This window comes from Erpetoichthys calabaricus, chromosome 16 (genome assembly GCF_900747795.2).
Source record: "Erpetoichthys calabaricus chromosome 16, fErpCal1.3, whole genome shotgun sequence".
Classification (NCBI taxonomy): Eukaryota; Metazoa; Chordata; class Cladistia; order Polypteriformes; family Polypteridae; genus Erpetoichthys; species Erpetoichthys calabaricus.
Genome location: NC_041409.2, coordinates 90290510 through 90305193, shown reverse-complemented (window position 1 = coordinate 90305193; position 14684 = coordinate 90290510). Strand labels below are relative to the sequence as shown.

Here is a 14684-nt window from a genome sequence, read left to right as displayed (position 1 = left end):
TGCACAGAGTGAAGACTGAACTCGTGATGTTGTAATTTCATGTAGCACCTTTTGGTTAGTGGGCTCTAATTTGAGGAAGTGTGCAGGTACAATATTACACGATAGTTTCCATTTACACAAACTTGTTAGAGAATTTGCTTAGTGACACCATGTGGCCAGTGAAATGGATACATTTTGATTTATATTTTCCTGTCATAACATTGTGTGCTTAGTATTATGACATTTAAAAAGATAATGGTGAATTATAGTGGCTGTATTCAATAACAGAGCATAAAATGGGACCTTCTCATTCGGACTCCTCACAAGACGGTACCACTAAGTTTACCACCACACAATTACTGTATATCTTGGATACTAGGGGGCTCTGCCCCCTGCTCGCTTCGCTCGCCAACCCCTGGACAGGCGCCACACGCTAGCCGCTTCGCAGCTCTGCCACTCGGTATGGGGAAGCAGATGTACAATTTAAACAAATTGTTATTTTCATGGGAATTGTTACATGTGTGTAATAAACCTAACTATTTTACATTACAGCGAGTAATTAACCATAGTGAAAAATAATTTTCTTTCAATTTATTACATTTTACTATGTTTCATATTGCGTTAGAGGTATTCATTGCGTTCTATGTTTTCGTTCTGATTGGCTTTGAAAACACATGCAAATACTTTTTAAACTTACACTTTTCCTGTAAAACTTCAGTAAAAACAATATTTGGAATTAACTTTTCGTCAATATCACTTTGAATTTTGATTCCGTGTTTGGAGGTACATCATGACAACGCAACATATACAGTAACTGCCCGTGAGTGAATATCGTTTTTTTTTTTCTCTAATAAATAAACCGACTTTTTCGAATGTTTGTTTGTCCCTGTGATTTGTTAATTGTCATAGCAAAAGCTATTATAACGGGAAACTGTAAACATTTTAATACAAATGGCATATCAAGATCTCCTTTGGTGTCTAATGTTATCCGCGGAAGATGTACTACATTACCTTTCTTGTTCGACCAATTTTCAATGCAGCTAATCTTGTCCTATTGCACAGCCCATCACTCATACATCAATTATGCAATAACATTATGATACATCCTTCTTTCAACAGTTGTTGTACGGTTCTACAGTTGTAGATAGTCTATGGGATATTGTAAGTTGATGTTTTAATCTTCCGCAACATCACCACCAACTGTTTCCGCATAGTCTATTGATACACATTTAACCAATTTGCCATGTAACCGATCGACAATTTTCGAGTTAATCTGTTTGACTTCATCGTTTCTCAGTGCAATAATTGCTTGTGTACTCATTTCTTCTGTTGATAACCCTTTGGGATGAAATTCTTCAATAGGATTTGGACATAATAAGTCTTCTTTCATTGGGAACTTAAAGTGATGAAAACGTAAAAATTTATAAGAGCTGATAGCACAGGACCTGTTTCTGATAAAAGCATTCACACGAATGAGAGGTGAGGAGACCGTTGGCATGGGCCGTTAACTATAAATGGTTGAGAGGAGGGCGGGACTTGATAAAATCTCTTGGCAATAGTGTCATCTCGCGGGACTTGAAAAAATCTCTTGGCAATAGTCTCGTCTTGTCTCAAGATTTTCTTTTATAATAGAGAGATACATTTGTCACACACAAAGAATTTCAAAATAGTGCTGGGCGGTATACCGGTTCATACCAAAAAACGTTTTTTATTTTTGTTATTATATGGATTTTTCTTATACTGGAACACCGATTTAAATAGCCTAAACAACATTCGGAACGTGGCGCAGTGGGAAACTGTTTAAGGGGGGGGAGACCTTTTTCACTGGTGCACCGCAAAATACACATCCAACAGAGTACATGTGTTAGTGGAGGTATTGAGCGGTGAAAATGGACAGAGAACATTCTGAAACTGAAGCTGTAGCAGACGATAAAGTTGAACATGATGACACAGAATAACTTTTGACAAAAAAAGGTGCTGTGTCTGTTGTCTGTAGATACTTTGGTTTTAAAAGGTCGGATGTGGACCATAATGTTCAAATGTATGAATACTATTTCTATACTACTGGACTCTGGAGTACTCTATACTCACGGAGCCCCAGCTCGTGCTGCCTTCTCCTTCCTGGTGTCTGGATCATCTCCCATGACTGCCTTTTCCCTTCTTTAACCTCCTTGTGTTCTATCTGTTCTTTTTTACTTCCCCCATTCTGCCGGCCCATAAATATACGTCTCCGTGGGCGCAGCGCCTTATTCACACGCCGCACTAAGCCGACGAAGCAATTGAGAATGATCGGGTGCAGCTCGCCCCAATCACCTCATCAACTCCCCGCGGTCGTGCAATCGCGCCCACGGAGACGGACACGAACTGGATTTAAAAGCGGACCTTTTTTTTTTTTTTTTTTTGAAGCTGCGGACCCACTAAACCACAAATAGCATTATAAATGCAAGTTGCAGTTTTATTTTATATATATATATATATATATATATATATATATATATATATATATATATATATATATATATATATATATAGCTTAGCTTGAAGCAAGGTCTATATTAATGCAATTTGCCTTAATGATGGTTCAGTTGGTAAAGATGTCATCTCCAACTTGCACTTGTTTTATTTTAGTTTGGTGAATACTGTGTAATGTACCTGGGCTTGAAGTTTTGAAGTAATAGTATTATTACTGGAAGTTGCACTATTATTTATTTTATTGTTATTATTTATTAGTTTATATATTATGCAGTTTAATGATGGTAAAGTTGTTTAAAAAGTCACTTTAACATGTCAGTGGACAGAGATTGTTAACATTAACAAGTGTAGTTGGTTTACAAAAAATATTTGCCATTTATTCCTTTTCTAAGACATGTTCAGTGCAATACAACAAAATGCCTCGTTGGATGTTTGACAATTTGTTGTCAAAATTTTAGTTTAAGCGGTTTGCAAAATTTATTCAATAAAAAGGTTCTATATTTTGACAGCAACTGTCATGCAATGTGATTCCTTCTCTTCATTAGTGCCCCCCTCCTTGAAAACGATCACTTTATGGGGCCATGCAAACCTGTATTAATACTTGTGTGCACATTAAAATGTTTTTTTGTACAATGTACAATTCGTAGCCAGTCTACTGTAGTAATTGCAGTGGAAAATGTGGTTAACTCGTGCATGGGAAAAAATACCGTTGAATACCATGAAACCGGTACAATTTTGAAAAATACCGTGATATAGAATTTTGGTCATACCGCCCAGCACTATTTCAAAATAATGTTTTTCAGCCTTACAAAATAATAGATAATGTTTGTCATGCATTACAGTTCTTAGGTGGCTCACCCAGAGGTGAGGAGTACATACAAAGCCAACACAAACAATACCTGGTCAGAGATTCACACCTAGAGCTCAGGAACTACGTGAAAGGAGCGCCAACCTCTGCACCACAGTGTTGCTGTTTTTATCACCAGAAAACCTTAACTTTTTTTGTAAGTCTTTTTCATAATTCCTTCCATCACAATGTGTTTAAAATTAGAAAGCAGTTGCTTGCATATTTTTGCAGTTTGGCTTTGGCAGGTTGGATCAAATTCATCTTTGCACAGCAGATCATTTGTGGAGAGTAATCATATGATTTTAATATATAGTAGTTGCTTTGTGTAAGAAGAAAGGTCTACTTAGTGTCACTTAATTATATGGAGTGATTGTCGCTGTAGCTTGTGTAACTTGCACAGGGTTATTTGGTCAGTTTTTTGTGGGGCCTTAACCAGAAAGAGTATGATTTTTTTACAGTATCTTTTATAGTAGGGAGTACTGCAAAGAACTAGAGAGGTAAGCTATAGTGCGTTTTATTTTTCATACTTGTTCGGCTGGTTTACTAGCAGACATGTATAGTGGCCAGTGACCTATGATGTTGACTGAACTGGTAACCTTACAGGGAGTGTTTATATATGAAAAATATTCAGTAATTGCGCCAGGAGCACTCGCAGAGTATTGTACTGTAATTTTTTTTTTTTTTTAAAGAAACTGTCAACTCCAAATTTCAACTTTTCTAAACATAAAATATGTTTTTCCTTCAATTCACATCCAAGGTGCTCCCTGTGTGGAGTCTGCATGTCTCCATGTTGGTTTCCTCCCACAGTCCGAAGACATGCCAGTTAGGTGAGCTGGCATTGTTAAACTGGCCTGAGTGTGTGTTCATCACCACTGTCCAGGCATTATTATGCCTTGTACCCAGTGATTGCTGGGATAGACTTAAGCTGCCCTGCATCTCTGCCCTAGATAAAGTGGGCTAAGAAAATGGGTGGATAGATAAATGGACGGATTATGCCCTTAAATTAGCAAATTCAAGGCTTTCAATTGTTAAATGACACCTATTTCATCCAGTCAAGTCAGATGTTAGCTGCTTTTATAGCACTGGAATCACTGGTTTTGGCACATAAAGTGTGCTTGAGAGCAATCAAAACACTAAAACATTATTTCTTTAAAGAGGGCTTCCAGCTTATATAAAGTGGATGCTTTTAATGAAATCTTTCCAATAACAAACTGTACTAATCTCCATATTTACAAGCAGGTAGTCTTGTGTCTCCGTTTTCTTAGCAGAGGTAGTCTTTTTCATAGCGTTCTTTCCACAAAACACTCTGAAATCTACCCCTCAGTCAGAGCATAACCAGTGTGGTGCCTTCAGTTAAGGCAGGACATTTTAAAATTCTTTTTCTGTTTATTATAGCACAGTCATCAGTGATTTAGTTGGTAACCTTGCTGATGGATTTTGATGTGAAATTTGTGGTCAGTTGTTTGCACCCCATTATGCTTTCTTGTCACGGTTGCCATGGCATAAATGGTGTATTCTGTATGGTACATTTACCATAGTTTTAGAAAATATTTAGACCCATGTTAACATTATACAAAGTTACTGTCTGTATACCTGCATTGTTATCACTGTTTAATTTAATATTGTTTTTTTATCAGTATGCTGCTGGAGTATGTGAATTTCCACTATGGATGGATGGATGGATGGATGGATGGATAGATAGATCTATCTATCAAATTAATATTGAGCAATTATTATAATAAAGTTGAATAAATTCGACTCTGCAACTGCATGAATTAAAGGTAAAGTACCACTTCTGGTTAGCGGAAATAGCTCAAAAGTTGATAGAAATCTACGTTTTGTACCTAATACTTGTATGCAAAATTTGGTTGACCACAGTGACACAGACACAGACAGACATAATTCCAGAAATGTTATTTTAGGACTCTGGGAGGTCTAAAATGTCGAGATTCATCAAAATCTCGAGGTCGAATTTTTGGTCGATTACAATACTTTCCCTATACTTTGTATACGAGAAAGTAAAAAGGCACCAGAATATCTGCATCCATACACTGAAATACCTAATGCCAAGTTATGTATGTAAAATGAAAAATAGTTTTATGTGAGTGTAAATGTGACTTTGTCTGTATTTTCTGTAATGCTGTCTCTTAAAGAGCTAAAAAAAACCGAAACTTTCAAATTCATAGGACTTAGATTTCTGACAGAGGATTAGGAGGTAGAATGTAGGAGAGTTTGTGTTATGAAATAAAGACCTGTGTAAACATGTAGAAGGCATCTTTTTTATATTTTTACATTGTAAGTGACTGGAGGACTTTCCCTTAGTGAGACTGTTTGGAAGTGAGCCCGTGACACTTTAAGCTGCTGGGGGAAATTTACATTTACAGTTGCGGTCTGATTGTTTTCTAAACATTGGCAGGTGAAGCGACTTGCTCCGGCTCGCTGAGTGATGCGTTCAGGGTGACTCATCATGTTACACATTTCATCTTTGTGCATGTACCCGTCTACGCTGAACACTTGGCCGTGGCAGTTTAGTTTACAGAAGCGATATCAACGTTTCCATAGTTCTTTAGCGACACCAGACAAGAGTGACATGACTCACTTTAGCTCGGCGTGGGAACTGACAAGTAATAATACAGGCAGTCCTCGGGTTATGTACGAGATAGGGACTGTAGGTTTGTTTTTAAGTTGAATTTGTATGTGTGTCAGAGCAGGTACATTATTTTAATAAATGCTATTGTTGACTGACTGTAACCAAGTGCTCTGCCAATGAATGATGGAGTTTCACCTCTCTCTGACCTTTTTATTATTTCTAGTTTATTTTCCATGGTGATGATTTTTCTCTTCTTTACTGTATAACCAGCACTTGCATCAGATTTATATTTCAGAGACATTGTTGAAGGGTGAAGACAAAAGATTAAGATGAGCTGTTCTGCACAGCACTGTAAATGCTATCACAGCAGGATGGCACCCCTCGTCAGCACGTCTGGTGTACCGACGAGAGACATCTTCCTGTTATGTACGTAACAGTACAAGCAGGCTTTCAATTGAGAATGAATGGGTGCAGCATGGGGCGGTTCACCACCTGGCCACCACACAGTCACCTCCACTTGCATACAGTATGCTGCCTGCAGCGTTAGCCCATCGAGAGCGAACAGGGTGTGGCCAAAGGCGGGTATTGTATCACCCACCATCAACCCCATTCAACAGGCAGCCTCCCGAGGCACACTACAATGCTGCCCCCCACCGCCCCATTCACCCTCAGTGGCTTCCCGTTCAGCCACAACCGGGTCACCACTTACAGCATCACCAGCCGCCCACCGAGAACGAACAGGGCAGCCGTTCGAGGGACACTGCAGGACTGTGTGGAGGGTGGGCAGTGAAATGCCCCCCTCTGCCCCATCCAGCCTCCATCCAGTCAGGAGCAGTAGGTGTGGTGGGCGGGCAGCGAACTGCCCCCCTCCACCCCATCAGGCCTCACTGAGAATGAATTGGGTGCGGCCCCCACCACCCCATTCATCAACCGGAACCGCCCAAGTGACACTACACTGCGCGAGCAGCGAAACCGCCCCCCTCCAGCCATCGCTTGCAGTGTCCCTAGGCCGGAGATGACGGAGCGGCGGCTACTGAGAAGCCTGCGTCGCATCCCCCAGACAGATGAAGGAGCAGCTGCGGCCCCGTTTGTAAGTCGGATGTCGGATGTCTGTAACTCGGGGACTACTTGTAGTGAATTTTATTTATGACACACTTCTCTCAATTTCAAAGTGCTACAAAGACATCAATAAAAATACAACATAATAGTGACTAGCAGATGACAAATAAGTACAATATATAACAAACAGACGTAGGCCTGCAATGACAGAGAGGGATAATAATAACAAATACAACCACACAATATGAAGTGATGCAGATGAAATCTAAATGAAAAAGGGGAAACAGACTTCAAAAGACACTCAAGTAAGTGTAAAACCTTGCTTAAAAAGCATCTTAAAAAAATGTGGGCATTTCTAATGGCTACTGGCAGGGTAGGCAAAAGCTGAGAACTCTCACTTATACTTGGCAATGGGCTGCTTGCAGGTTGAAGGAGCCTGCAGAATGGAGGGAGTGTGAGGAGATCTAGGGGCAAATTACGTCATATATGTACAGAAGAGCTGTGCAATGGACTGTTTTATATGTGAGGATAAGAGTTTTAAAATACAATACAATACATCCATCCATTATCCAACCTGCTATATCCTAACTACAGGGTCATAGGGGTCTGCTGGAGACAATCCCAGCCAACACAGGGCACAAGGCAGGAAACAAACCCCGGGCAGGGCACCAGCCCACCGCAGGGCACACAAACCCACACACCAAGCACACACTAGGGACAATTTAGAATCGCCAATACACCTAACCTGCATGTCTTTGGACTGTGGGAGGAAACCCACGCAGACACGGGGAGAACATGCAAACTCCATACAGGGAGGACCCGGGAAGCGGGTGCCACCATGCAATGCAATGCAATACAATACAATACAATACAATACATTTTTGTATAGCCCAAAATCACACAAGAACTGCCGCAATGGGCTTAAACAGGTCCTGCCTCTTGACAGCCCCCCAAGCCTTCACTTTCTAAGAAGACAAGGAAAAACTCCCAAAAAAAAAACCTTGTAGGGAACAAATGGAAGAAACCCTGGGAAAGGCAGTTCAAAGAGAGACCCCTTTCCAGGTAGGTTGGGTGTGCAGTGGGTGTCAAAAAGAAGGGGGTCAATACAATACAATACAATACACATGTATTGTATTAAAAATAATGTGTGCATGGACAGGGTGCTGTGGTGATAGATTGACGCAGTGAGATTTGAGTAAGAACATGAACCGCACATATTGGAGCTTATTGAGGACTTTGCAGTTAGTCCAGAAAGAGTATAAGGCCCTGCAGACGTTGTGAAGGCATGTACAAGACTTTCAGAAAAAGACTGTGAGAGAAACAGCCTAAGCCTGGAAATATTGTGAAGGAAATTTTAGTAATTTTTGAATATATGTGCCACAAATGTCAGCTGAGTGTCAAAGATAACTCCAAGGTTATGTGCATAAGTGGCTCATGAAAACTGCAGCTGGGCAATGCAATCTAATCAAACATTTGATTCAGTGTCTTAACAAAAATCAGTATACAAAAGCCAATACCACAGTGTTCAAGCACTTTTCTTTAATTTTCAACAACTTCTTCTGAGTGGTAAATAAAATCTGCAAAATCTCCAGTGTTCTTTCCAAGGATGACTACATTGACTCCCATCTGTGCTGCCTGGCAGTGATGAGTCGTCGTTGTCTTCTTTTGGCTGCTCCTGTTAGAGGTTGCCACAGTGGATCATCTTCTTCCATTTCTTTCTGTCCTCTGCATCTTGTTCTGTCACACCCATCACCTGCATGTCCTCTCTCACCACATCCATAAATCTTCGCTTAGGCCTTCCTCTGTTCCTCTTCACCTGGCAGTGATGAGTGTGAGGGAAGAAAATGGAGTGAGGATCAGAAGAGTGTAGAACAGGTAGAGTTTGTTCTGCTGTTTGCATATGGTTTGCTTTTACCCGGGATGACAGTGCGAGCAGCCTGAAGATAACACAAACGTTACTGGGTTTGACGAGGCCACCCAAGCACGTGTGCCTCCTGCCACACGCCCTTCTGCCTCCCTGGCGAAATGAGTCCCTTCTACGCAAAGTTCCCTAAAGTGTTTGCTGTCCTGTTATATATACTGTATGAGTGGACAAGCAGCAGGAGGAAGGAGATAACAGCTGCAGTGACCATATTGCAAAACACAGTCGCCTGCTTAACTTGCACCCAAAAATACTCCTACTATGTCAGTGGTCACACATAACTACATTAATCAGTAGTTCACATCACACCAGCAGAGACATGCCTACACAGCGTAAGCCCTCATCTGTCCATTTCTCTCGGTCTCCACTCTATATCAAAATGCTACAAGCAACAATAAAAATGGCAGCATTTAGAATGGGGTAAGCCACATTTTTAAATTTGTATTTTTAATTTAGCAAATCAACGGAGCTTCCAGATTACAATAATTATATACTCGATATTTGACATACTGCACATTCATTTTGCATTAACATTTATAAATACATTGTGCTGGTGATCTTTGATCTGTTAAGTTTTTCGGAGGAAGCAAAATATACAACCACATTACTTTTCTGAGGAGAGGTTAGTAATAGGATTATCAAATATCCATTAATGAAACAAAGATCTGTGTGATTTGTGTGATGACTAATTTTAATAGGGAAATGTAAATGGGTAGTTGGAACAGATTTGTGTCCATTGAAATATCGCCGCCTTCCTCAGAGTTTCAGGTGCTCCATTGTAGATTTTTCCTTGGTGCTCATCATATTAAGTGTCTCTCAAGCCGTAGCACATGCACTTCAGGACCGATAATCCACTGCAGCTAAGCATGTTCGGGCCCCACCAGTACTTGGATGGGAGACTAACCAGGACCAGGAAGAGCTTGGAAGAGGTGTTTGTAATGCCAGCAGGGGGCACTTACCCTCTGGTCTGAATGTGGATCCCAATGCCCCAGTGCTGTTACAGTGGCACTGAGCTGTAATAATGGAGCAACGCTTCAGATGAAATGTAAAACCAAGTCCCTGACTCTCTATAGTATTAAAAGATCCCTGGGCATTCTTCATAAAGAGTAGGGTGTATCCCGATGTCCTAAGTTGTCCATTATGTCCTAGTCATAAATTGTCCATTATGACCTAGTCATTTTGGTCCCCTAATCACCCCCTGTTTCTAATTGGATAACTGTCTCTCACCCCTTCATCACCTAATGGCTAACGTGTGGTGAGCATACTGGAGCTAAAATGGCTGCTGTTGCATCATCTAGATGGATGTTGCACATTAGTGTTGGTTGTTGTGGCTCCCTACTCACTTTGTAAAGTGATTTGAGTAGTCAGAAAAGCGCTATATAAGAGTAAAAAATAATTATTATATATGTTTGTTGTTGTGGATGGGCGGGGTCCTTGCTCAGCCAGGACGCCTCCATGCCAGAAGGAGTAGGGGAGGAGATATGGCAAGAACATCACCTACCCCGGAATGCTAGGTGGCAGCTGCCCTGGATGACCGCGTTGCCTAGGACTCCATGGGAGTTGGAGTTTGATACAGCCCTGTTGGGGTCCATGGACACCGCTAGGGGGTACTGCAGCAGACGCTGAGCCCTGGAGCACAGCACTTCCATCACACCCTGAAGTGCTGCTGGAAGTCCATCACTGAGCACTTGGAGCACTTCTGGGGGCCTTATATAAGGGGCCAGCAGACACTACTCAGGGAGCCAGAGTTGGGAGGAGGGAGATGAAGCTTGCTGGGGAACAGTGGAGGAGAAAAGAAAGAGAGTGTTGTGTTTGCTGGAAATGTGCTGTATTGAAGGAAATGAAGGAAGGCGTTTCCCACGAGAAAAGAAAAAAAATAAAATCTGTGTGCTTGGACTTGTGCCTCCTGTGTGTGTGTGTCTGTGTCGGGTTGGGGCGGCTGGAGCGCCCTCTATCGGCCACAATACATATATATTTATATATATATATATATATATATAATATATGTGTATATGGTGCTGATCTTCAGTCTTCAGGTGTTCTGAGAACATATTAAGAAATATTAAATATCACATTTTTTCTTCAAAATAACCACCCAGCCATGGTGAATCTGAGTACTACCAGTTGAGATCCTAACATGTTTAACTTTACGTATGGATCAAGGAGTGCCAGTTAAAGTATGCTTAGTCTTTGAACATTTTTGTTTAAGGACTGTGTGCTGCATCCATGACTATTTTTTTTTAGAAGAAACTGGTAAGACTAGTACTGGTAGAAATACATTTAGGATTTATACCAATGCAGATTTAAGTCATGACCCAAAGGACAACATATAGCTGCTGACCTACACAATAGGTCCCAGAACCAGTCCACAAGGAACAGCATGGCATACTGGGACAGAGTGAATTTATTATTATCTACCAGAAAAAGCTAATAGTGCTCTGATAAATACTGTAAGGCTTAAAACGGTCAAGCACAGTACCAGAGAGCCTAAGCCACTCTTCCATAATGCCTCCCTGTGGTGAACTCGATCCTAAGGGGTTTCAGGGATGTGGGTCAGCTGTTTATGTACATCTGTGAAACCGAGCAGTTCAAGTGACCCGGTAGTTGAGAATGAACTGGAAGCCTAGCGGTTAACCCAGTAGAACTAGCCCTGCTTCCCAGTTTTACAGATGCTTTTAACCTGTATAGTGGTACGAGGATGTGTGCATTGATGCATCAAGGATGCAAATCATCGACAGCCAGTGGTGGCCGTTAAACATGGAAGGTAGGGAAAAATGTAAAGAGCTGTACAGTTAATGAGATTTACAAAAGCATGGTGCTACCTAATTTTTAAGAATTTGTGTTTTTGCTATGGCAAAATATGTTTACACTGCTACCTCTTTTGCAATTAATTGTTTTACAGCATTTAACACATCAAAAATCAAGCATTACGTCAAATTGCCAAGCCATTGCAGTTCATAGTGTTAAGCAGCATACTGTAGCTTTGTGACCAGCACCATTTTTGTGTTGCCGTTTTATAATTTTTAGTTCTCACAATATCATTTGTTGTGATGAAGGGTGAATATCAATTGAAAGGTAGAACTTATATTTTTTTTCCTACTTCCTTCATGCAGACTATGGCGGAACAAGTGAACGGTGATGCTGAAGTACCCCCACTACGTTGTCTGTCCTTGCTTGGCAAAGCCCTGTCACAGACTCGACTGGACCAGCTGGACGTGGATAGCCGAAGTGCTGTTACACCAAATCTGCGACGCAGAAGGGTTTCAAGTGGTCACAGTTTTGATTCGCCAGATGGATTTGTTGGCTCAGTTGCTGAGGTGCATGTTCTGGTGATTAATACTGGTGGCACTATTGGCATGATGTATCAGAATAATGGTAAGAATGAGATCCTCCTCTGCTTTATTACTTTCTGAGTATCCTTTTCTTGCCCATATTATACAGTACTCCAGTTTATGTTGAAGTTAGAATTGAATTACATAACTGTATTTGTCTTTTATTGGCTATAAAGTGAAAAGAGAGGGAGAGAAATGTGATGAGTATGCAGATTAAAAGTGGCCTGTGTGCATGAATTGTCACAGACTTGACACATTCTATCTGTAAGCCTTAAAGCCCTGATATATTACACAATTCCAGTGATTTTTATTCGCAGACTTCATTTATATAATGTTAGTGAGTCGGAAGCAGTCACAGTGTGTTCCCATGACCTCTAGTCATATAGTTTGACATATCCAACTATTTAGTCCAACCAGACTGCAACTTACCCCAGTTAATTCAAGCAGGTTTAATTTTTGTCTTAAATCGTAGGTACGGGCTCATTTTTGTGTGTGTGTGTGGGGGAGTGTTTTAAAAACCAATGAGCGATTAACCAGAAGTACAACTCATGCCATGCAGCTGTTAGGAATGAGGAACACAGATGTTTTGTACCTCTCAATTGGGACCCCTACAGAATTAAAAAAAAAATGACAAAAAAAAAAGGTAAGAGATTGAGACTGAACTTGTCATGCCTGGCAAGCATTCGTACAACACTAGCACAGTCAGGCAGAAAAAAGGAGTAAACCTGCAATATTTTGGAAATGTGTATCTGTGCTCAAAAATCATCGAATTTATCATCAATGCAATATCTAGTCGTGTAATCTGATATCCTCGGTCAATGAGATCAGCACCTGCAGTTGTAAACTTTTGACATCCCCTCCGACTGGAAGTCATGTAATTTTCAACCATTTTTAGTGAGATTGCATAACTCTGTGGGATGAAGAAAATGGTCTTCTGTGTGGGTGGCAGGTGCTTGCGATTCTGATTCATAAAACTCAAAACCCTGCCTTTAGTCAACTATGTGTGATCATTTAGCAGCAGGTAAGTGCACTTTGAGCCTCTGTCATTAGAGATGTAATCATTTGTATCTTGGAACAACTGGAGGCAATTTTGGTTTTCAAGTTGGAAACCAAAAGTGGAAGGTGTTGTGTTATTGAAGTGTCCAAAATCCCAGTTATAGCAACACCCGTGTGATCATTCAGCAATGGCTGAGCTATTTAGTTTTTAGTATCTCTTAGTATATGGGCAGAGTGGTGACTGCACTGGCAATCGGAAGGTTGTTGGTTCAAATCCCGTAAACACCAGAAGTGACTCTACTGCATTGGGCCCTTGAGCAAGGCCCTTAACCTGCAATTTCTCCATCCTGGGTATGACGTTAATCTGCATCCAGCCCTGCAAGTAAGCCCTCCAACCTGCAGGTAAGCCCTCCAACCTGTTTCATTACATCTGAACTGGTGTGGGGCTGAGGTGTCACCTGTCACATGACTGCACTCGGGTCCTAATCTGGGATCTAGAGGTGTCATGTGGTGTGTGCGGCAATGCGCTATATCAGCGTGTGCTCCTAACCCCACTTTGTCTGCATGCATTCTGCTTATTATATAGATAGATAGATAGATACTTTATTAATCCCAATGGGAAATTCACATTCTCCAGCAGCAGCATACTGATACAATAAATAATATTAAATTAAAGACTGATGATAATGCAGGTGAAAAACAGACAATAACTTTGTATAATGTTAAATGTTAACGTTTACCCCCCCGGGTGGAATTGAAGAGTTGCATAGTTTGGGGGAAGAACGATCTCCTCAGTCTGTCAGTGGAACAGGACGGTGACAGCAGTCTGTCGCTGAAGCTGCTCCTCTGTCTGGAGATGACACTGTTTAGTGGATGCAGTGGATTCTCCATAATTGATAGGAGCCTGCTGAGCGCCCTTCGCTCGGCCACGTATGTCAAACTGTCCAGCTCCATGCCAACAATAGAGCCTGCCTTCCTCACCAGTTTGTCCAGGCGTGAGGCGTCTTTCTTCTTAATGCTGCCTCCCCAGCACACCACTGTATAGAAGAGGGCGCTCGCCACAACCGTCTGATAGAACATCTGCAGCATCTTATTGCAGATGTTGAAGGACGCCAGCCTTCTAAGGAAGTATAGTCGGCTCTGTCCTTTCTTGCACAGAGCATCAGTATTGGCAGTCCAGTCCAATTTATCATCCAGCTGCACTCCCAGGTACAACTGTATATAACTGTATATGACTCACTAACATTATATAAATGAAGTCTGCGAATGAAAATCACTGGAATTGTGTAATATATGGCACTGATCTGTTTGCATTTTTGTGGATATATTTGTCAAGCATATATTTTAAGAGTTATATACCTTTATACAAAGTAGCTCTTTCTTCCTTTCTTTCTTCACTACTCTGGCCCGGTTTCTATACCTGATTTTTCGCTTGCTGTCGAGTTTTCACACATTTGTCTACCATTCATTCATGCATAGTCCAGAATT

The 14684-nt window shown here is 41.1% G+C and overlaps 1 protein-coding gene across 1 annotated transcript in view; it reads left to right on the top strand.

Annotated features, from left to right (window-relative positions):
• aspg (asparaginase homolog (S. cerevisiae)) overlaps window positions 1–14684 on the top strand; it is a 158554-nt gene that overhangs the window by 9552 nt on the left and 134318 nt on the right. Inside the window, exon 2 of the mRNA XM_028821645.2 lies at window positions 11982–12243. Coding sequence (XP_028677478.1) covers window positions 11985–12243 — 259 coding nt within the window. The 5' untranslated portion in view covers window positions 11982–11984. The remainder of the gene's footprint in view (window positions 1–11981; window positions 12244–14684) is intronic.